General features: G+C 35.9%; 2 protein-coding genes across 6 annotated transcripts in view; one reads left to right on the forward strand and one right to left on the reverse strand.

The window, feature by feature from the left end:
- The window catches only part of LOC122070435 (zinc finger CCCH domain-containing protein 18-like), a 5629-nt gene extending 4932 nt beyond the window's left edge, over positions 1-697 (reverse strand). For 2 of the 5 annotated variants that reach the window (XM_042634583.1, XM_042634581.1), the window contains exon 1: positions 346-697. The gene's annotated coding sequence lies outside the window, so the exon portion shown is untranslated. The remainder of the gene's footprint in view (positions 1-345) is intronic. The other 3 variants (XM_042634585.1, XM_042634584.1, XM_042634582.1) reach the window with 2 other exon arrangements.
- A 16802-nt stretch (positions 698-17499) lies between these two features.
- On the forward strand, positions 17500-23496 carry LOC122070422 (ABC transporter C family member 3-like). The gene is made up of 10 exons (XM_042634559.1): positions 17500-19365; positions 19643-19729; positions 19827-20474; positions 20597-20761; positions 21226-21520; positions 21625-21833; positions 21992-22297; positions 22679-22742; positions 22947-23186; positions 23306-23496. The coding sequence occupies exons 1-10, from the start codon at positions 17515-17517 to the stop codon at positions 23404-23406; spliced, it is 3966 nt and encodes a 1321-aa protein (XP_042490493.1). The 5' UTR covers positions 17500-17514; the 3' UTR covers positions 23407-23496.
- Positions 23497-23909: the final 413 nt, after the last annotated feature.

Raw genomic sequence — 23909 nt, forward strand, 5'->3', positions numbered from 1 at the left:
AAAAAAAAAAAAAAAAAAAAAAACACATTTTCCAAATGAAACCTTACAGAAATGAAACTAAAGAGTCGTTCTCTGCAACTTAAATGAAAAGAGGAAGAAAAAAAAATCCCCATAGTTACAGATGAAACCCATCTCCAAAGCTTTCGTTTGAAGACAACAATTAAGCAAGAAGAGCCTAAAAACGAGATTTTTAGTCATTTGAGTAGAAACCCATATGCAGAAACACATATTTTCCTGCAAATCTATAAGAGACGCTTACAGAGAACACATATGAACAGTTGTTTCAAGTTCTTCGTTGGAACATTAAACGAGAAGATTTTAAACAAATCCAAAGTAGAAACTAACCTCCAAAATGGATTGACTATGAAAAAACTTCTGATAAACCAGATTTTCTACACATAAGAGCACAGATCTATGATATCCAACAAATCTCACAGACCCCTGTTAAAAAAAATAAAAAAAAAAGTCAGACGAACCCATCCATAGCCTCCAACTCCATGATTACTCTTTCTTTTTCAAACTTTTTCTCTCCCTCTTTCACCTTCTCTATTATGCACCACTTTTTTCCCCCAGACATCCACCCTTCAGCCAAAACGACATCATCTTAAAAAGTAAAATAAGAGAAAGATAGCTTTAAAGGCGCCTGTCTTGAGTTTAAATCAACACATAAATATATAAATAAAAAAATAAATAATTAAAAATCATCACAATTTCAGAAAACGAAAAAAATTGATAGTTTTATAGGGTTTTTATAATTAAATCTCACAACAGTTTCTCTCTCGATTTGAAAATTTCCAAAAACCTTTTCTCTTTGTTCTGCCAAATTACAATTTACAGGTTGTATTTGTCGTTACATAAAATTACGGGAATTAATTTAGAAATGGTCCTGGATTTTCGAACTTGAGCAGAACAGCTTGCTTCTGAATTGACAATAATACCCTTCATTAACTCCCAAACTACCAAACACGTTTCTACTTTTCCAATAAAACTGAAATTCAAAAAATAAACTACCCAAATACTATTTTTGGGTTTTATTATTTGTTGGCTTTTTTTTTTTTTTGGTAAATTGTTCTCTAGTTTCTTCTAAATAAATTTAGGTGAAATCTTATCATCAACAAAGTGAAGATAAAATCTCTTCATCCATGGTGATTTGACAAATTATAAATTTTTAGAATGTGAGAATGTGAGTTTCATTGTTAAATCTCGCACTCTATTGATAAAAGTCCAAAATACCTTTCTTTAGAGTTTATAAATTTATGTTTGAAAATTTTCAAAGATTCTTACAAAAATGTCATAGTTATTAGAAAAATCACACAATTCATTTCAAAATACTCGTGAAACAAAGAACAACCATTTCTCTCCCACATCTCACACCTTTTTATTTCACCAGTACTTTCAAATGATTACAGAAGATTTATGGTCATATATGATCCATTGAAACCTAAAGTTTTCCACTTTTTTTATTTCAACAATATTTTCAAGTGATCATAGAAAAATCTTGAAAATTTTCATAACTAGTTGAATGAAAACCATAATTATCAAAAAAATCACACACATGTTCTTTAAAAGTATTTGGTGAAAATAAAATAAAGGAACACCACTTTTCCCCACACTCCCCCTCTTTGTTTCGCCAATACTTCCAAGTGACTGTAAAATATTAGTGGTTAAAATTTTCTCTTTCTTTTAATTTCACTAAATATTTCCTAATGACCATGGAAGAACAACACTCCAATTTTTGTTTAGAGAGAGAAAAAGAAAATGTCGTTGTGTTGGTAGAAAAGTAAGAACAACCCTCCAATTTTTTTAGAGAGAGAGAGAGAGAGAGAGAGAGAGAGTAAATGTTGTTGTGTTGGTAGAAAAGCAAGTTGGTTGTGTAAGACAAAGGTACCTCGTTGATCATAAAAGGGCATCAACCAATCTTCACATAAACATGGCCACTTGCACATGGTGGGAACCACTATTTTCTGAGGAAACTCAGATTTTGTTCATTTTGTGTAAGACACATGGTCCTAAATTCAGCCTCTGATTACGAAATTAAGGGCACACATGTCCCACATGCATGACTCATCATCCACCATATAATGAAACCAAAAAGAAAAAGTGAAGATGTAAAATGGTTAAAAGAATTGGAAAAACAATAAAAAGAAAATGGGAAGGAATAAAGATATAGGGGTATTATGGGGAAAACGTTGAAATTTATATGGTAAGGGTGACCGGTTCAACCGGCAAAAATGAGGGGATTACCGTCAACGGTAGGAATAGGATAGAAAATATTTCGAGGTATTGATGTTTCAGATCCGAGAAGACTGTGAAGAAGGGAAAGTAATAGGACGTCTCGCATCTCCGTCAGAACCGGGCTTTTTCCGTTATGATAATCTTTCCCAACGCTCCACTTCCTTATCTTAGGTTTTGACCCTTTTATTAAATTTTAAGTTGCTTTCGCTATGGATGATGGATCTGAAATTTTTGTGGATAAATAGGTTTTCAGGTTTCTACTCACATATTATCAAGGACTACACTCCCCCCATAGAAAACTTTTTTCCAATATAATCGAGAGGGTTCTATATACCGTCAGTGAGGGAGGAATTTCCTTCGTATGCCATATTAATGGTAATACAAATGAACATATCATTCATATAGGGGTGTCAATTGGTCGATTTAGTTTATTTTTTATCCGGATTGAGATGATTTTGATGTGGGAATGGTGAAACAAAAACCAAATCAATAAGGAAATTCCAAATCTGATCGATTTGATTTTGGTTTTTTTTTCTTCTAGTTAGTTAAAGAGTCAATGTTGATCCAATTTGGGTTCGATTTACCATGCAAATTTATACAAACACGTAAAAATATGAAGAAAAAAATGCATTTTTGAATAAGTTATGGGCTGATTTCGGTTTCTTATGGATTTGGTTTTAGTTTTCGCCTGAGTTTTGAATCGATTTTGATTTGGTTCGGACTTTGTTCAGTTTTTTTTGTTAAGGTTCTTTATACCCAAACCGAAACCAATATGAATGAGGCTTCAGTTTGATTCGGTTCAGCCTACTTAGTTTTACCAGTTCAAGCTAGGTCTTGACACTCCTATATTTATATGACCCATATGATCAAGGTAGGGAAGAGAAAATACAACGTTACCAGGTCATGTGTCCCTTACGACAACACGGGGACCCATGGGAGCATGTGTCCATAGTCTTCAAACATCCAATAGGGGGTGGAATGATCATTTCAGCACCCCTATACTTAGGTTAAGAGATCATTATGACCGCATGGTTTTGCATCAGAATAAGTCTAATGAGAGTGTGTGCATAAATATCAACACTATTAAAATTTTCATTTCATAGAAAATAAAGAGATAATTTTGTAGGCTTTCGTGTCTAAGCCCAGGGAGCCAAGGGCCACACGCCCAAGCAACATTCTTTTTCTCTCATTATATTATCCAATCCCCTAATGAGAGGGCATGTGTTATAGGTAATTTGGTAGAGAGAAGACATGATTTAAAGCCCAAGTTTGGCTATTGTGTCATCCAATGTGAGCCTTTGAGGGCGTTCTGAAGTTAAAAACTTTGGCTTCATTAGATAGTTAAGGCAAGGGATCGGCAGGGAAAAGGAGGAGAGTGTTAAGGAGACAAAAGGGAGGAGGGAGATTGTCAGAAGATTATACACACTGTCAGCGTGCACAGCCTTTTTCATATACTTAATTGTCGTATTTCACACGTTCACTATATGCATAGGAAGAAGGATTGAAATTTCCATCCTCTTAACATGCTAATATATTTATAGAACAAAGAGTACTCTCAGCCGCCAGGTTTTCCTATACCCACTCTCATGAAATATTTTATTTATTATTTAAAATATATATATATATATATATATATACATATATAATTAAAATATTTCATTTTGAGAGGTAGAGGGAACCCCCCCTCGGTTCAAAGAACCTTTTTCCATATTTATATCTTAAACATAATCATCTCTCTCTCTCACACTTCTATATATCTATATATATATATATATATATATATCTTGTCAACACCACCCTATTTAACACTTACTAGTCTTTATCAATAAGCTTACCAATTTTGTGATTCTTATTAACATGGCTAAACTTATCTTATCCTATTAATAGACATCCATTCTATAAGTATATCACGCTCTTAACATATTTGCGTGGTCTCAAAGACTGCAGCCAAGATTTTTCTATTTTCCTTCCCCCCTCTATTAATGTGCCCTTAATTCTATTGTACTTTGTTATGGGTTATTCTCCATATAATCCATGTAATCAAGCACGGTTACACCGTGTCTCAAACCATTGACGTGCTATATAAATAAAACGAAATTTCTTTACATATAAGACAAAAAAAAAAAACCGAAGACAAGAGACCGTTTTCTAGTCACCTAGTCCCATGCGCCAATGGGCCAATGAGAGTGTGCACAAGGGTATCATCATAACTGGGAAAAAAAAATTCCTAGGGGTGAGGGTAATTTCACATTCCCTCATGTCTAGGTACAAGGGGCCACATAACCAAACATTTTTATTTTTCCTCAAAAATATTATAAAATTTATATTTACATTGCCAAAAATGCTCCTTTGTCTTTATATATAAGTAAAATCATGATGATGATATGGTCGGTGAAATAATAGGGCCATAGGGAATGACATTAGAACTCATATCAGTTCATTGATATCAATACCAATATTGATATAGATCAATTATATCGAGTTTGATTGGACACTTTTGCCCCTTAAGATATCGATAGAAGGGTGTAATTATTATTATGTTTTTATTTTATTCTAAACTATATTTCCCCTCCTATTTTGATTGTGGCAATATATTACCAAACATGTATCAATATTGGCCACGACATAAGGGAACACACTAATAAGATGTGACACTATTGTACATAAGAGGGCATCGACACACTCTAGGTGTAGTTCTGCTGCTCCTAAGACGTTGTGTACTAACCGACATCTTTACCTCGAGTCTTCCTACGACTTATCTATTTCATATTATCTTAAAAATAAAAAGACTTTCATGTAAGAATAAAAAATCACAATAAGTGTTGGGGTCAGAGAATCTATTCTCTTTGTTTATTATTATTATTATTATTATTTTATCAATCTTGTATAGGGTCCAGAGGCCACTGGGGTAGCATTTGCTTGGGTGAAAAAATGAAAGATATATATATGTGTATGATTGTTATATTGTCATATTAAAAAGAAAATGTGTGAATAGTTATACTGAAAAATAATCATCGTTGGGGGGTGTTGACAAATGCGAGACTGGAACTGGATTATTTCGTGTTTGAAACGTCGCTTGAACTAAAGAGAGTGTGGTACTGTGGTGTGAGGTTCGATCTCGAGTCACTAATTAATTATTAAATTAATAAAAATGAAGAATAAGCTGACGTCACCTTACTTTGTTGGGTCCTCATCCAATAATATCCAATAAATTAGACAATTTCCCCACTCTTTTACCCAAAATATAATATAAATAATAAATAATTAAATCCCATAAATGGTTCCATGGTTGTCACGTTACTAAACTGTACTCTAATTTGCAGAACAGTCCCTTTCATCCCCAATAAATAATTCAATTCAAATTTAATTTTGCATAAACTTTCATGATAGGGAAATAGCTTTAGGGTTTCATCTATTTGAGGCTTATCGTAATCCATAATATAGTAAATTAAAATAAATTAATCAATTGATTTCATTTTAAAGATATTGGGGAAATGAACTCTCCCTAGTCGTGCATCCTAGGCCCAGAGACGTAGAGGTAGTGGAATGACATTTTCATCCTTGTGAAATTCAAAAACCAATACATATAGATGCTTATGTGTGTTTCTCATTGTTTCTCGAGCTAGCGTACCACCGCAAGAACAATGAGCATTCTTTTCCCTTATATAATAATAAGAAAAAATCCCAACAATATATACACTCTTTCATAACCTAACCATGTGAAACCCACACATTATCATCATGTGTGCCCCTTTGTCGACGAAACCATTTCTATGTCATGATCATGGTTTTAAGTATCGGTGCGTATCATGTCGTATCAATCGATACGTATCCGTATCGGTAGGCATCGGCACGATACATACCGATACGCTACGGAGAATTTTGGGCCATCTTTTGTGTATCGACGTATCGTACATATCGTATCGTGCTATACCGTATCGATATCGATACGTACGATACTCTGCGATACGAACTTTTAAAAATCTAAAAATTCCTGAGAGTATCGGTATGTATCGAAGGTATTGAGCTGTATCGTACCGTATCGGTACGATACGGCTATTTAAGTGTGAATGTGCCTTTTGTTGTTTGAAACAAACACTTCACACTCTCACCAACAGTTTTCTATATTTTGCTTCTTTCTTCCCCTTTGATTCACATACCTTTTTGGAGATTCAAATGGTAGATTAAAAGAAATATTGTGGAAGTGAATGGTTCAAAGAATGAGAGAAACATAGTTCAAGAAGAACCTTGAAGGCTTGAACTTGAAAGTTGAAACATTTGAATAGTAAGTTCTTGAATCTTTACTCACTTTTTTCAACTTTAACCTTAGATTTTCAAGTTTTTTTTTTATAAATCTAAGGTTCATCATACTTAGAATCACATTTTGTGCATCATTATTACATGAAATCATTGGATTTATAAGGATTTACAAACTTTTTTCAAGAGAAAATGAGGGTTTCAATTTTTTTCAAATTTCTTAGATCTACTCATACTCATGCTCAATGGTTAAAAATGTTTAGATTTTTTATATGTTATGTAAAAACAAGTGTTCTACAACTTCCATGGAAATTTTTGATTTTTCTCAAAAAAAAATATATTTTTAATTTTTTTATTCCGAAATTAATTTAAAAAGAAAAAAAGAAAAATCCCCCAAATTTTTTTTTTAGAAAATTTAGTTCATTCAACTCTTAAAAATAATGTCATAACTTATAATTACTAAATACATGATTTCAAATGAAACCCATATTTTTTCCCTAAAAAAGTGAGGGTTTCAATTTTTTTTTATTTCTTAGATCTACTCAAATATATTGGTTCACACTTTGTTGATTTTTTGTATGTTCTTTAAAAACATTTAATCTACAACTTCTATAAAAAAAATTTAATTTTTCTACAATGAATGGGAGACCCACTACCATAAATATTTCGACTGGGGTAAATATTGTGCCTATATTCGACAAGTGCAGAATATCATTGTAGTTGCTCCTATTGAAGAAGAAGGTCCTAGCCAAGGATTTGAATCACCACGACACTCTTCACGGCACTCATCACAGTGGCAATGGCAATGAGGAAAGAAAAAACTGTAAGAAACTCAAACCTCATCATTTTGAACATTTTCAACTCAATATATTTGTCTATCAATACGATACCCTCTACTTAAATATTTATGCATTCTACATGTTATATATAGCTTTTTTTAACTATTTTTTTATGCAAAAGTATATAAAAATGTGTTCCCTATCCATTTATGTGCGTATCTTAGGGTATCTCCGATACGATACGATACCCTCCGATACGTATCTTAATTTTGACCGACCGATACGGCGACCGATACCGATACTTTAATCCTTGTTTGCAACCAAGGAATATAATAATTCACTTTTTCTTTGGGTTCACAAATATCCTCCTCGATTTTAGTATTTTCTAAACTACCCTAAAAGATTTCATTTCCTTGGTTGCGAGCCCTAGTAGCAAGAACTTGACTTCTACCATGGTAGTAGCCAAATTTCAAGGTCCCACCAAACTGGCCAGGTCTCTTCTATTGATTATTGGGTGTTTTGGTCATCTTAAGTGTCAAGTTGGCAAAAATATGCTACTTTTCAATAGAGAATAGTTTTCTACCCAAAAGCGGAGGAAGCACTAACACTCCCACCTTGGGGTGCGAAATTTTTTTTTTGCTACTACTCGAATTATAGTTACTTTCCTACTATAGTGCTCGCAGCCATCGAAATTGAACAAAAAATTCACTATCCCTTTGGGTTCACAAATACCCTTTGAGATCCATTTATTTCCCTACGAGTAGCAACAGATTTTCATTTGGTGCAGTGCTGCAGTGCACACTCCACTCTTGGACAGGAATCATTTACCCATTTTAATATTAGCTACCTATCGTCGGACATCCATCGTGTTGTCCGTGAATAGGATCCCTTTCCTTCAGCATTAGGTTTTAGGTGATTCTTTTGATAGGTCCTATTAAAGCATGTGAATTTGAAACTAAAACCATTTACCGAAATCAAATCAAACCGAATTGTTTACATCAAAACCTTGAAACCATATAAATGGTTTGATTTTAGTTTTAAAATTGAAATTGTGATTCAATTTTGGTTTTATAGTTTAAACCATTAGTAAACCGTGAAAATAAATCATTAAACCAATTAACATACACATAGTAATTAAGTTTACATCTATTTCAATAAAAAAAATTTACATTAAACAATTATTAAAAAAAACATACAAGAATAAAAAATTCAATTCAATGTTTTTTTTTGCTAAAAAATCATGTGTATTAATAAAAGGAAAAAACGAAAAATAGGAGATACAAGCTGCGTCTAGAGAGACACAAGATACAAGAATACATAGAATGGAGGAGATTGAGATCTCAGGGTCCTCTCCTCACCTTTGGCATGGCCATCAGCAAGGAAGAGGATCCTCAACTCCACAAAATAAAATTTGGAAAATCTATATCTTGGTCTACCTTCTGCATCCCTTCTGATCTCATCCAGCATTGAATGAGGAAAGGAGGGACAAAAGGCACTAGATCCACTTCTAGCCGCACTTTTTGCTAAGTAATCCGCAATTGGATTTACCACTCGATAACAATGAGATAGTTTCCATTGAATGCTGGAAAGATATGGATAAAGTGAATGCCAATCTTGCAAAACGCACCATGGGAATTTTTTTGAGTCAACTACTAGCGATAATGCCAGTGAGTCTGTTTCAATTCATAATCTTTCAATCCCCAGCTGCTTTACTAGTTGGCCTTGAAACTCTACTAAATAGCTAGTTATAACTCCCAAATATGATCCAAAGGAGGAAATTACCCTACCACTTGAATCTCTAATAAGTCCACCCACAGTTGCCCTTCCCGGGTTCCCGAGAGAGCACCCATCAATATTTAGTTTTTTCCACAATGAGGGAGAAGCACACCAAAATACTTCCAGAATTCCTAGGACTCTATTTTTTTCCCAGCAAAATACCTATCATTCGAGCTCAAATCAGATCTGCCACTATAATTCTCTTACTTGAAGAGATTGGAAAGAGTTCTCTAATAGCAGTAAGAACTTGGCGCAAAATAAGCTCAGCACTTATCCCTTGACCATCAAATCTTCTTGTGTTCCGCTGCTACCAAAGGAAATAGGAAACAAGAATCAAACCAGCCATCCAGGCTTCCTTAATTGGCACAACTTTACCTTTGGTTCTCCACCACTAGAACATCTCACGAATAGATATATGTTGATCCCAGCCAATATTGAAGATTAAAGCAAAGGAGACCCAAACCGCCTTGGCATAGTTACACTCTAAAAATAAATGCTGCTTTGTTTCAACTGAATCACAACATAAATCACATCTAGAGACTAAGCATACTCCCTTCTTTTTTATCACCTCATCCGTAGATAAGCAGCCGTGCATCAATTTCCAGCCAACAAGTGCTTGATGAGGAAGAAGACCACTCTTCCAGACACTGTGATACCAAGGCACTTCTGAGTTATGTTTACTGATCTCCTCCCAAGTAGATTTTATAAATAACTTCCCCGACAAAGATGGACTCCAACAACATATATCCTCAGCTTGGGATAAAGGAATGACAATAGCCATCATCTTAGCAAAGATGCACCTCAGCTCCTCAGAGACAATCAGAGGTAAATTCCAGTAAGATTCTCTGATGAAGTCCTTTATATATCTCTCTCTGGGGAACAAAGAAAGGTCCACACCCAATCTTTCCTCAATAGACCACCCATCAATTCATCTATCTTTCCAAAACATAATTTTATCACCATTCCCAACAATCCACCTTTCCTTAGCAGTCACAAAATTCCACATTTTTCTAATTCCTGGCCAAACAGATGAGGATTTATAAGATCTTCACATCTCCCCAGATTTGGATATAAACCTTCCTCTGAAAAAACTCCCTTTAGATGACTTCTTATGCTTAATCTTCCAAGTAATTTTGCTGAGAAAAGCCATATTCACATCTCGAGCTCTTCTAATTCCCAAACCACCTTCCTCCTTGGGCTTGCAAACCGAGCCCCATCTCACTGTAATTTTTTTGCAGAATCAACATCCTCAGACCATATAAAATTTCTCATCCATTGCTCCATGAGAACTACCAAAGATGAGGGCCACCAATAGATTGTAAAATTATGAAGATGGATGCTTGCTATCACCGAGTTCACCAATTCCACCCTTCCCGCCATAGAGAGCAATTTTCCCTTCCATCCAGAAAGCTTTCTTTTAATTTTATCCATTAAAGGAAGTAAAGGATCCCTTCTTACCCTTCCTTTAAAAATCTCCACACTCAAATTACAGCTAGGAATCCCCATTACCTGAGAGATCCTCTCCTTTCTCACTGCAGGAATTTTCCCATAAAATATTTTACTTTTCTCTAAGTTAATATGCTGCCCGAAAAAAGCTTGATATTTTTGAAGAAACAAATTCAACTTTCTCACACACCTAAGGGATCCATTCATGAAGATAAATATATCATCAACGAAAAGATGGTAAGATGGAATTCTTACCCCATGAGGTCCTCCCAAGGTCTTGACTTCATTGGAATCAATGAGTTTTTAAATTCCTCTACAAAGAACTTCTTCAGCTAATATGAATAAAAGAGGGGAGAGAGGATCACCTTGCCAAAGGCCTCGATGCACACTGAAGAAACCCATAGGGCCACCATTTAACAAAATAGAGACGCGAGTAGATTTCAGAGTGTTTCTAATCCAGCCAATTTATTTTTCTCCAAAACCAAATTTCCTCAAGACTGAAAACAGGAACTCCCAGGATAGCGTGTCAAATGCTTTCCTGATATCCAATTTCAGCCCAATACCTGCACCCCGAAAGGAGCTAAACATCATATTTGCCAATTCAGATGCTATAGCTGTATTGGAGGAAATGATCTTCCCTTTTTGAAAGGCACCCTGCTCTTCGGAGATTAGTCTGGGAAGAAGACCACTCAGCCTCGACGCCATAATTTTAGTAATAATATTTCATATAAAATTTCCCATACAGATTGACGTATACTTATCCAAGGAGGAGGCACCTTCCAATTTTGGGATCAAAGTGATAAAGCAGTTGTTCACTCCATTGAGAAAGTAGCCTGAGATAAAATTTAAAAAAAAAAAAAAAAAAAAAAAAACTTTAACAACCTTGCATAAATCCCACTTGACAATGCTCCAACACTTCCTAAAAAATGCACCACAGAAACCATCCGGCCCTAGAGATCTTTCAGGGTCTAAATCCCACACTGCTTTTTTAATTTCTTTATTACTCGGAATAGCTTCAAACCCTACTCTGTCATTTTCCTCTAGAATTTCTGGAATGCAATCAAGACTATCAAGGAAAGGGGTCAAGGGAACCTCCTTGTGAAAGTTTTCATAATATTCCACAACATACTGGCTCAAACTGTTCTGGTCTTCTATAGCGGTTCCATCCTCCTTCTTGAGAGACGGAGTCATATTTCTTGCCCGCCTTATCTTCGTAGATAGGTGAAAAAACTTTGTATTTTTATCACCCTCTCTTAACCATTTTATTCTTGCTTTCTCAGCCCATAGAGCCTCCTAATCTTTCATTGCTTTCACATACATGGACTTAGCATCTGATTCACGAGCAAAAAGCTCATCAGACATACCTGCAGCTTCAATTTCTCCTTGCACATCATCCAAATTATGCTTTGCCTGCTGCATGGCCAAATCAAAATTTGGAAAATTTTGTTTCCCCTAATGTTTAAAAATAGGCTTTAAACACTTCAATTTCATAGTCAATCTAAAAATCGAATGGCCCCAAACTTCCTAATCCCAAACCCCTTTCACAACTTGAAGAAATTCACAATGATCCATTCAGAATTTATGAATTCGAAAAGGAATGTTACTTGGTTTTGGGATTGCATTTTAAACCAATAAAATGGGAGCATGATCTGATCCAGATCGCATAAGGACTTTTTGTGCACAATCTCCGAAAAAATTCAACCAAGCATCATTGATGAAAGATCGATCTAGCAACGCCGTGACATTTCTGAACCTCCTGTTATTGGACCATGTAAATTTTGGCCCCTGAGATGGAACTTGAAGCAAGGAGCATGCATCCACCATAGCTCCGAACTCTGCCGTTGATCCCATTTTATAACGACCTAGCCCTCTCTTCTCATTAGAAAACAAAACAGCATTAAAGTCTCCCACAATTGTCCATGGCTCAGTCCCAAATGAGAAACTAGTGAGATCCATCCACAACTTTTGGCGTTCAGCCCTAAAACAATTTGCATGAATCACAAAGATGCATACCATTCTACCCATCCATTGGAGAGCGATGGTGAGCTACTGCTCAGACTGAAAAATAACTCTTGGGCGAACCAGTCTACGATTCCACACAATCCAAAGATTAGCCTTCTTATCACTCCTACTATTACACAACACCTCTGGAGCAAAACCCAACCTATTAAAAAATAAGGCTGGAAAATTCGAAGCATCTACCCTTGGTTCCGCTAATGAAAAAATATCAGGTGCATGCTCCTTAACCAGTAGACGAAGTGATCTTCGAGCTACACTCTTCCTTACCCCTCTAACATTCCAGAAAAGAACCCTCATCAGGAAACCACTTGACTAGGACCTTTCTTATCAGGCCTATCTACCTGACCTTTACTAAGATGTTTTTTCTTCTTTTTGTTTTGGTCAGAAAGACCTCCTTCTATTACAGCTACACCCTTGTTACAAATTGCCTCATCAATGGCTGCCACCTCTGAGTGCATAACCACAGCTCCATTGCATAAAGAAGAGGATGGAAGTTTTTTGACAACCATATCCTACCCTTCCTTAGCGCCCATTTTTCTTCCTTGAACAGACATAGGAATAGTGTTAGAAGCATGAGTACCTCGTGTAGTAGTCCTTCCTCCTCGAGCACCCTGTCTTTAAATGGCAGAGCACGGACCAGCAATTCTCTTCCTATTCGAACCTCCTCGTAGTCTTTCATAAATATCCTGGGATGGAGGCTGCAGCAAATCTAACTTGTGAATCACACCTTTAATAGCCTCTTTGTGAGCCCATCGAATCTCAGGTCTAGAGATTTCACCCTCTTCTTCCATTCCCTCTTCTTGAAATGCCATGGCTAGGTTATCATAAACTACCATCGCTGCATTACAACCATCAATTTCAGAATCTGAAAAGGATTTCGACCCATGGTCAAACCCATAATGTGAGTTGTCTAGCCCATTATCCGACCCATTATCTGACCCATCTTCAGTCCCCTCTAAGTGATGAGCATTCACCAAATTTGGACTGTCTCTAGAGTTTGAATTCTGGTCCAACACAATTTCTAACCTTCCTTCTTTGTCAATCGCTGATAAGGTAGGATGAGATGCAATAATATCTCCTTCCTTAACACCCGCTTGACCTTCCTTATTTTGAGGTAAATTCAGTCCAGTTGCTCCCCAATTGGTGCACTTTTTGCATTTTGAGAAATCAAATTCAAAACATTTCCTGAATTAGAGGTGCACCCAATACCACGATCTCTTGAGTTCACCCTGGTTTCCCGAGTTACAACCTAGTCAACTCCATCGTGTTCTGCAAAAACTGCCTCAGGGATCACTACCTTAGCAACCACCGATGCTTTTTTATCATCCGCATCTTCTTTAATCTGCATCCAGATAGTTGATGCCCCACACGCTTACAAAAACCACACTTTACTATGCAATCTTCACATATTATCTTCTGTCAAAAGCAGAACTCTTTGACAGAACCTGGCTCTCTCCATTCAACTTGGATTTCATCAATCCGTACGACTGAGTCTCCAATATCCACTTCCACGAGCACCCTCACAAAGTGCCCCGGTAGACCTTGCTTCGTACGCCTATCAACAGCCACCGGATGTCCCACAGCTTTGGCCATCGACAAGAGAACATTCTCATGCCAATACTCCAAAGGCAACTCAGGAAAATGAATCCAAACCAACTTTGTTAGATTTGGCTTTTCATGGATATTAAAATCTACCCTCCACCGTTGGAACCTTATCAACTGACTGTCAAAATGAATTGGACCGTTTCCATATCGAAGCCATGTCCTCCTTCGATCCAACCTGAAAAAATACAAAACCTTTTCCAAGTGGATGCATAATAACACACTGCTTCAAACCCCAGCTTTCAATTGCTTCATTCCGGAGATTATCCAGCGAGCTAAGCCGGAAGTTGATGCGTTCGATCAATGCAAACCTGAAGGATTGCCTGACACTTTCATAGTCTTTCTACGGGATAATCACTCTCGTAATATTACTCGCGTGAATAGATTCCGGCAGAGAAGCCACCTCTGAAACACCTCCCCAGCAAACAGCGTTAGCATAAGATTTTTTTTTCCGCCCACCCACAGCATTCTAGTTAGGGAGCGGCTGAGACTCTACAATGACAACTGGACCTTTATCAATACTTTCCCTATCTCCACATTCTTCAGCCTTAGCACCATCATCGTCCTTCCTGCCACCCTCAGTCTCATCCATCACTCCCACCCCCCAAGTAGTCGTCTGCTAGTCAATTCAATTCAATTCAATGTTACAATTTACATCCATTTCATTAAAAATTTTAAAGGTAAAGAAATTGTTTAGATAAAAAATTAGAAAACATGAGAAAACTGAAACTGTTTTAAAACCATTTATAAGCGGTTTCAATTTTTAATATATGAAACCATTTATTAAATAATTCAGCTTTAATTTTACCTCTTAAAATCTTGTATCGAACCTAACAAACCATCTACATCGAAATCAAACTGATTAACACCCTTATGTCTTACTCTACCGTAATCTAAGAGGAAGGAGATTTTTTTTTTTTTAATGCGAAGGGTGCGATCAAGCAGTGGGCTTCCACGCACCACAAGCTATCAACCTCATGTATTTGAACTTAAATGGGCATACGGCACAATCCATGGAACGGGTCCAGAGGATATATATGGACCTGCCATTTTCCTATTTCTCAGGAAGTAGGAGCGTTCCAGACTTTCAGGGGATAGATGAATAGATGAAGACCCACCATCTCCTGTTTATCAAGAAGTCAGGAGTTAAGAGGGCATGTGATACACAACACAACCATTTCCTTCGTAGCTTCGAAATGCTCCATCCGCTCACCGGTAACTCATCGAGGTGCTTCCCATGTTGAGTTGCAGTACCAGCAAGGCCAAGGTGCACCTCTCTCTCTCTCTCTCTCTCTAGAGAACCACGTGGGATTCCTGTTTTCCTTGGGTGCTGTTGAGCAGGATTAAGGTTTGGTAATGGTGGCTAAGCTAACTGTACGGTTTAATGCAATGTTTGTGATAAACAATGAGACATGGCAGCTGGTTGGCTAAAGAAAAGTTGACACTAACTAGAGGGATGAAAGTGATCTTATAAATCAATAATACACAATTCCCAATTGAACACTTGGGCTTGGGTTGTTTCAACATTTAATATTTTCAAGAAAATTACTACAATTCATGGAATTTAAGGATCTCAAATCGATGGTGTTTTTTGCTTTTTTTCCTTTCCCCTTTTTTCTTATGTTCTGAACTTATGGGAGAGGTTCACAAGGGTTGTGTCGTGGCAGTGTGCCACCATTGGTTCATGCTAACTAAACCCTTTTAGGAAGGACTGAGGACATTTTCAAATGCTCATCCTCTAACTGGATTGGGCTTGCTTTCTAAACCGTTTCTCTCTCATGCAACTATTGCTCTTTTTATCATCCTTCCTCCTCTATGCATGAGGCAAAGAGAGCTCATGACCGCTTCTTCATTTTTATCTTCTTTTGATTATCAATTTATTTATTTATTTTTCCTTAGAATTATCTATGAATTTGTTTTATATATTCTTTTTTATTTTTTTATTTTTTTAGAGGATGTTAGATACGTCATCAGTTTTTCTGGAGCCAGTGGCTCAATCAATAGGAGAACTAAAAGGGGAGGGGAGGGGCATAGGAAACTTTTTCAAGGCGAAGAGGAAAAAGACAAGACACAGATTTGGTAAACCCTGTGTGTCGTTTATTGTAGCATTGTGTAATATGAATAAAATTCTACTATGAGATGGATTCAAATAAGGCACTTCACTAAGGGTAGGACAAGTTAGTTATTGATTTATAGATAAAATTAGGTTTAGATTGATTCAAATGAGCTATTGTATATCATCATTTGACATTTCTATTCACATTTTAATTATGTTGCTGAAGTTGTTCCTATGGTTACATTATTTGGAACTTTGTACATATGGATTTGGTATTTGGAAGTTCATTTTTTTTATTTTCATTTTATTTTGTTACCGAAATCTATTGTAATGCATCAATTGGTATTCTTATGATATGAAGTTCTTTGCCTTTCCTTGAATATTGATCCAATATGTATATTCTAAGCTATTTATTTGTAATATTGGTTTGTTTCATCTCATAATACTAAGTTTCTATTCTCTCCGTTAAGGTTCTTAATTGAACATGGACTATATCATATATAACTATAGCCACTTCCATTATTTATTTTGCAATGAAAATTTGACAAATTCTCTTTATCTTTATACATTTTCAAATATTTTTTGTTTTCCTTGTTTATTAACAGGTTCAACTACATGCATGATATTGAGATTCCAATATTGCCGTGTCTTTCTAGAACACAAAAAGTGGAAATGTTCGGTATTTAGAGGCTAGATTTTCCACAACATCTTTGCTAATGAGCCTGTATCAGTTTAAGGTGTGGTTACTCTAATAGTATTGATATTGGACCTGCCTGAATTGAGCTACCAAATTGCAAGCAGGAGAAAAGAAAATTTGCCAACATGGATTCTTTTGAAGAATCAAAGAATGATATGAATGTATGGATATTCTTTTCCCAGTCTTCTACAACTATTTTCTTATATGGGTTTTCTGCTTCGTCACACCTAATATTTTTACTAGTTTTATCCATTTCTTGGGTTTGCAAGGGGCGTAAGATTACTACCCTGGAAAATTCAAAGCCAATGTGGAAGAAGTGCTATTCATTGGCCCTTATATCCTCCATGGGTTTGTCTTTTTGTGATCTTCTCTTATGCATGTTAAACTACCTCGCTGGGTATAGACAAGGTTGGTCTGATCTAAAGGTTGCTGCCCAAATGGATTTTACATTCAAGACACTCACTTGGTTTGTGATCTCTACTTACTTGTATGCCAATTTTTCTCATTCAAGTGAGAACAAGTTCCCCATTCTACTAAGGATTTGGTGTGGTTTCTATTTCCTAATGTCTTGTTCCTATCTTGCTATACATCTTGCTTTGTTTTGGAACGAGTTTCCCTTATCAATCCTACTTTGGGTCTCTGATGCTATGTCCATTATTGTTGGTTTGTTATTTTGTTATGTTGGGTTATTTGGAAAGTGGAAAGAAGACGAAGATTTTCATCTTTTGGAGCCATTTCTGGAAACTAGTTCTAATCGAGACAATCACAATGACAAGCAAGGATCAAGTGTCAGTGGAGACAATGTAACTCCTTATTCAAAGGCCAATATTCATAGTATTTTTACTTTCTCTTGGATGGGACCTTTGCTTGCATTGGGATATAAAAAAACACTTGACATTGAAGATGTTCCTCAACTTGACAATTGTGATAGTGCCAAGGTGGTCTTTGCTTGTTTTAGAAATAAACTTGAATTTGATATCAATGACAATGGGAATGGAGGCCAGGTAACTACACTCAAGCTAGCAAAGTCATTGATTCTCTCAAGATGGAAAGAAATTTTATGGACTGGTCTACTCTCTATTATATGCATATTGGCTTCTTATGTTGGACCATATCTTATTCGTGACTTTATTCAGTATCTCATTAGCCCTCACAAATTAAAATATGAAGGCTATGCCAGAGTGTTTATTTTTTTTCTTTCAAAACTGATAAAGTGTCTCTCAGAGAGGCACTTGTTCTTTCGATTGCGAAAGATGGCAATTAGGGTTCGTGCTTCCTTGTTCCCATTAATATATAAAAAGGGTCTCAAAATTTCAAGTCAATCAAAGCAAGACCACACTAGTGGGGAGAATGTTAATTTGATGAGTGTTGATGTTGAGAGAGCCGGTCTTTTCAGTTGGTATGTACATGATATATGGAGGGTGCCACTTCAAGTTGTTCTAGCATTATTGATATTGTACAAAAGGTTGGGGCTTGCTTCATTTGTAGCTTTTATTGCCACAATGATTTTGATGTTAGCTAATGTTCCACTAGGAAAACTACAGGAGAAATTTCAAGGGGAATTGATGGATTCAAAGGATCGAAGGATGAAGGTGACATCTGAAGCTTTGAGGAATATGAGAATTCTCAAGCTCCAGGGTTGGGAGATGAAGTTTTTGTCTAAGATAATTGAGGTCAGGAAATTTGAAACAAGATGGATAAAAAGGTTACTTTATACATCAGCTATAACTAGTTTTGTCTACTTGTCTGCTCCAATGTTTGTATCCATGGTTACTTTTGGATTTTGTGTGCTTATGGGGATTCCACTAGACTCGGGGAAGATTTTATCTGCTATTGCAACATTTGAGATATTACAAGAGCCCATTTATAATCTCCCAGACCTAATCTCTATGGTAGTTCAGACTAATGTTTCCCTCCATAGGATAGCATCATTCCTTTGTCTCAATGATCTTCAAACAAATATAGTACAACAGCTTCCGAAAGATAGTTCTAAGATTGCAGTTGAGATAGTCGAGGGAAATTTCTCCTGGGATCTTCACTCCCCTACTCTCACATTGAAAGATCTTAATTTTCAAGTGTATTGTGGTAGACGAGTAGCTATTTGTGGTTCTGTTGGGTCAGGCAAGTCAAGCCTACTTTCATGCATATTGGGGGAAGTGCCAAAGGTATCTGGTAGCATTAAGTTGAATGGGACGAAGGCCTATGTTGCACAATCACCTTGGATACAAAGTGGAAAAATAGTAGACAATATATTGTTTGGTAAGATGATGGACAAGGAAAGGTACGAGATAATTCTTGAAGCATGTTCATTGAAGATGGATCTAGAATTATGGGCATTTGGGGATCAAACTATCATAGGGGAGAGGGGTATCAACCTGAGTGGTGGGCAAAAACAAAGAATCCAGATGGCACGTGCTTTGTACCATGATGCTGATATATATCTACTTGATGATCCTTTTAGTGCCGTAGATGCCCACACGGGAACTCATCTATTTAAGGTAGTTCTATTTTGACCCATACTTCCAAAGACACCTCGTTAGTTAATTCACAATTTTGTTCACCAGAAACTTATTTTCTAAAATTGATCTAAGAAGGAAGGAATATGGTTGTCTAAACCAACAGAACATATAGACACATGATATTCATGTTATTGCATAAAACCTATTGCCTGATTTTACTTATCATTATGAAATATAAATTATATTAATATGTGCAATTATTTGGGTGTTTCTAAGAAATTGAATTTCTTTTACTGCACTTGAACTTTTGTGACAGGAGTGTTTACAAGGAATTTTGGGTTCGAAAACAGTAATTTTTGTTACCCACCAAATAGAGTTTTTATCTTCTGCTGATTTGATCTTGGTGAGAGTATGCTATCTTTTTTTTTTTTTTTTTCAAACTTCAAGTTCCTCAACCTAGCTAGTTTGAGAGCGATTATTTACCTTCTCTTGTTTGGTAGGTTATGAGAAATGGAGAGATTACTCAAACAGGAAAGTATGAAGAAATTCTTCGTTCTGGAACTGACTTTATGGAGTTAGTGGGTGCACATGAAAATGCTTTGAAAGACCTTAAATTTGTCAAATGTGAGTCTACTTTAGAAAATTTAATTAGTGCTGAAGAAGATGACACTATGTCATGTGGCAAGTCTATTCAAGACGATGAGGAAAGAGAACCTGAGAACTGCAAATTAGAAAAGGTGTTTCAACCAGAAGGGCAGCTTGTCCAAGAAGAAAAGAGAGAAAAAGGTGGAGTTAGTCTTTCAGTCTATTGGAGGTATGCCACCACTGCATATAAAGGCACTTTTGTTCCATTGATAATTTTGGCACAAACACTTTTTCAGTTTCTCTTTATAGCAAGTAGTTATTGGATGGTGTTAGCTACTCCTGTTTTAGAGGATGTGAGACCTCGTGTTAGAGGAACCACGCTCATTTTTGTATATGCTGCTATGTTTCTTGGAAGCTCTCTTTGTGTACTTATAAGGTCCATGCTCACTGTAACGGCTGGATACAAGATAGCTACTCTTCTCTTCAATAAAATGCATCTATGCATTTTTCGTGCTCCCTTATCATTTTTTGATTCTACTCCAAGTGGAAGGATTCTAAACCGGGTTAGTAAATATGCTTATTTATTCATAGGGTCTAAATAATCTTATTTGATCACTATAAAAGTTAACAAAGTTTTAATATAATTTAAATTCTAAGTTTTAAATAAACTTTTTTTTATCTACAGGTATCCATAGATCAAAGTGCAGTCGATACCTCTATTCCACATCACATTGAAGAATTTCTTATTTCAATACTTGGATTCCTAGGAACTGCTATTGTACTTTCACAAATTGCATGGAAAATGTTAATAGTTTTTATTCCGATGATTGTGACATGCATCTACTACCAGGTAATTCTATAGCCACTTCCACTTCTCATGATTTGAAATTTCTAATAGGCCATGATACAAGCTGGTTCAAGCTTTGAATAACTAGTGAATTATGAATTTGCTTTTGCAAAGTTGTAGTCTTTTGCTTACCATAATTGTTTGAGAAGTAAAGACCAAACAATGCCAATGTAGTCGTGCAAAGTGCACCTAAATTTTCTTATAAATTTTGCGATACAGTCAACATACAAGAAATGTATCTCTAATTGTAATAAAAAAATTAAAGAAATCAGAAGAAAATGATTGAAGTAAATAAATATGTCCTACTATTTCATCCATGTTGGTGGTGTCATTCTCAACCATCTAATAAAAGAAAGTAAACCTTAAAAAATTTCATAAAAAATCTATATCATTTTCACCCTAATTAGACCTTCAATTTTTTTTAAACATTGTATCTAATTTTATTTTTTATGAACCTTGTCTTATAGCAATACTACATATCTGCAGCACGAGAACTATCACGGATGGTTGGAGTATGTCAGGCTCCAATTATACAACATTTTTCTGAATCTAGTTTAGGTTCAACCACAATCAGGTGCTTCGATCAAGAAGAAAGGTTTATGGACACAAACCTCAAGTTGGTAGATGGGTATTCACGGCCTATATTTCATTTCTCTGGCGCAATGGAGTGGTTATGTTTTCGCATGGATATGTTGGCATCCATTACATATGCTGTATCTTTAATATTCTTGATCTCAGTCCCGAAAGGAGTACTTAGTCCTGGTATAAAATTAAACTTGAGACTTATAAAATCATTTTTAGGGAAACCACAATTGATTGCTCCCAGGAAAGTGTGATTTTGATTTATTTTCTTTTCTCTCTTGAAGGCGCGATTGGTTTAGCAGTTACATACGGGCTTGTGTTCAATATGCAAGGGGTCATATGGGATCTTTGCAGTCTTGAGAATAAAATCATATCCATTGAGAGAATATTGCAGTACACTTGTATCCCTAGTGAACCCCCTCTATATATAGAAGAAAATAAACCAGATCATGAATGGCCATCACAAGGAAAAATTGAAATTATTTCTCTACAGGTGATTCACAATCAAGATTTCACAAGTCTTTATTATCTCCTTGCTTATTTTCTCATTTTGTGGAATAGACCCTCTGAAACATAATGTTGGTGGACATTTCTTCTGCTCTTATAGAATTCTACTAAGTTTCATGATTTTATTATTTTATATGTATGTAGGTCCGGTATGCCCCACACCTTCCACTTGTCTTGCGAGGTCTCACATGTACCTTTCCCGGAGGGATGAAGATTGGTATCGTTGGACGAACAGGAAGTGGTAAATCAACTCTCGTACAAGCTCTCTTCCGTATGCTTGAACCTACAATTGGTCAAATTTTGATAGATGGTATCAACATCTCTAAGATTGGTCTTCATGATTTTCAGTCAAGATTAAGCATCATCCCACAAGACCCAACAATGTTTGAAGGGACTCTAAGAAGTAATCTTGACCCGCTTGAAGAGTATAGTGATGAACAGATCTGGGAGGTGAGTTATTATTATTTGATGAATGATCTTTAATTAATGACAATGATAGAAAAGAGATACTAATTATTGATACACAAACAAGCATACTAAACGGTTGGGACATTCATCTCTATAAACCCCTTTCTCGTGGTTGTCTTCTTTTTATTTTTTGTTCAATTCTGAAATCTTTTCTCTAAGATGTGGAATAATTTCAACGGATAGAGATTCTCTTGGTTGGGACTTAGAAAGTACACTATTCTTATTGCTCTGTATCCTCTTTTCCACTTGGTACCCACTTATTTTTTCGTTTCATCTTTTTCTGAGCTCATCTTTAATGATCAATCTTATTTCATCTTGAATAATCAAGCAAGGTTGTAAGTTGATAGGACTTTCGGTTATCAGGCTTTAGATAAATGTCAGCTTGGTGTTGAAGTTAGAAAGAAAGAAGGAAAGCTTTATTCAGCAGGTTGGTTCTCTCTCATAATTGTACTATCCAAATTTTCTTAACTTCAATTTATCCATGCAAAAGAGAAATATTGTATTGATATATCTAACTTTTGGTGCACAACCAAACCTCCTAGTGCCCCAGCCTCCAACCCCTTTTCCAACAAGGATAGGTGATGAAAAATTCCTGAATAGGTAATCTATTTTCGTATGGTGGTTGTCACAGTGTTTGAAAATGGAGAGAATTGGAGCATAGGTCAAAGGCAGCTTGTCTGCTTAGGGAGAGTATTATTGAAGAGGAGCAAAGTGTTGGTACTTGATGAAGCTACTGCATCAATAGATACTGCAACTGACTATCTAATTCAGCAAACACTTAGGCAACACTTCTCAGGGTCTACTGTTATCACAATCGCACATAGGATAACTTCAATTCTTGATATTGATAAGGTCCTCCTTCTCGATAATGGTTAGTCACTAATATTTAGTATTACACACTCAAATGGGTTCAATAAAGTTTGGTTATACTTCTCCTTATCATTTTTTAGCACTACTAATTAGATTGACATTCTTTCTTGTTTTAAACAGGTCTTGTACTAGAATATGATTCTCCAACCAAATTGCTAGAGAACAAGTCCTCCTCATTTTCAAAGCTTGTTAAGGAGTATACTCGAAGATGTAGTTCCTAGTTTGAAAGGTTTAATGAGTTTTGAATGTTAAAATGTAAGCATGCTACATTTGAATGAAGTACACTGCTATATTGATCTGGAAAAAAAAAATTTGTTGAGAGCAAGTGAATGGAATAGATATTGAGGCTGCTTGCAATTTTTTTTGATTTGGCATTGCTATTTAGTTGTAAGTATTGGGGTAGAAATGAAGAGGAGAAGCAGAGGGAAGTATCTTTTTCTTCATGCATATCTATAAACTTTGAGAGAAGCTTTTGTAGTCCAACAATATGTTCAGACTGCCACGTGGTGCATTAGATAGAGCTAATATTTTGAGGACAAATAGAGCGCAAGGGCCCCTACTCTCATGTCGAGTTTTAACCAAAATAGAATTGAACAAGTAGTAAAATAAAATATTTGAAAATCAAGTGAAATTTTTTATGAGTGGCCAACCCTAGACCATGGGAGTATATATGCTTGAATCGGAGTCTAGAATTTAATATAAATTGTCGAAAATACAAGTGAAT

Source organism: Macadamia integrifolia, unplaced genomic scaffold (assembly GCF_013358625.1).
Source record: "Macadamia integrifolia cultivar HAES 741 unplaced genomic scaffold, SCU_Mint_v3 scaffold913, whole genome shotgun sequence".
NCBI lineage: Eukaryota > Viridiplantae > Streptophyta > Magnoliopsida > Proteales > Proteaceae > Macadamia > Macadamia integrifolia.

What these genes read in the sequence shown, in the direction of transcription:
- LOC122070422 (XM_042634559.1), top strand. Translation starts at nt 17,515, where the DNA reads ATGTCCATTATTGTTGGTTTGTTATTTTGTTATGTTGGGTTATTTGGA. An exon ending in TGACATGCATCTACTACCAG is followed by an intron (nt 20,762 to 21,225) that starts GTAATTCTATAG and finishes CTTGTCTTATAG; the next exon opens with CAATACTACATATCTGCAGC. An exon ending in GAAAGGAGTACTTAGTCCTG is followed by an intron (nt 21,521 to 21,624) that starts GTATAAAATTAA and finishes TCTCTCTTGAAG; the next exon opens with GCGCGATTGGTTTAGCAGTT.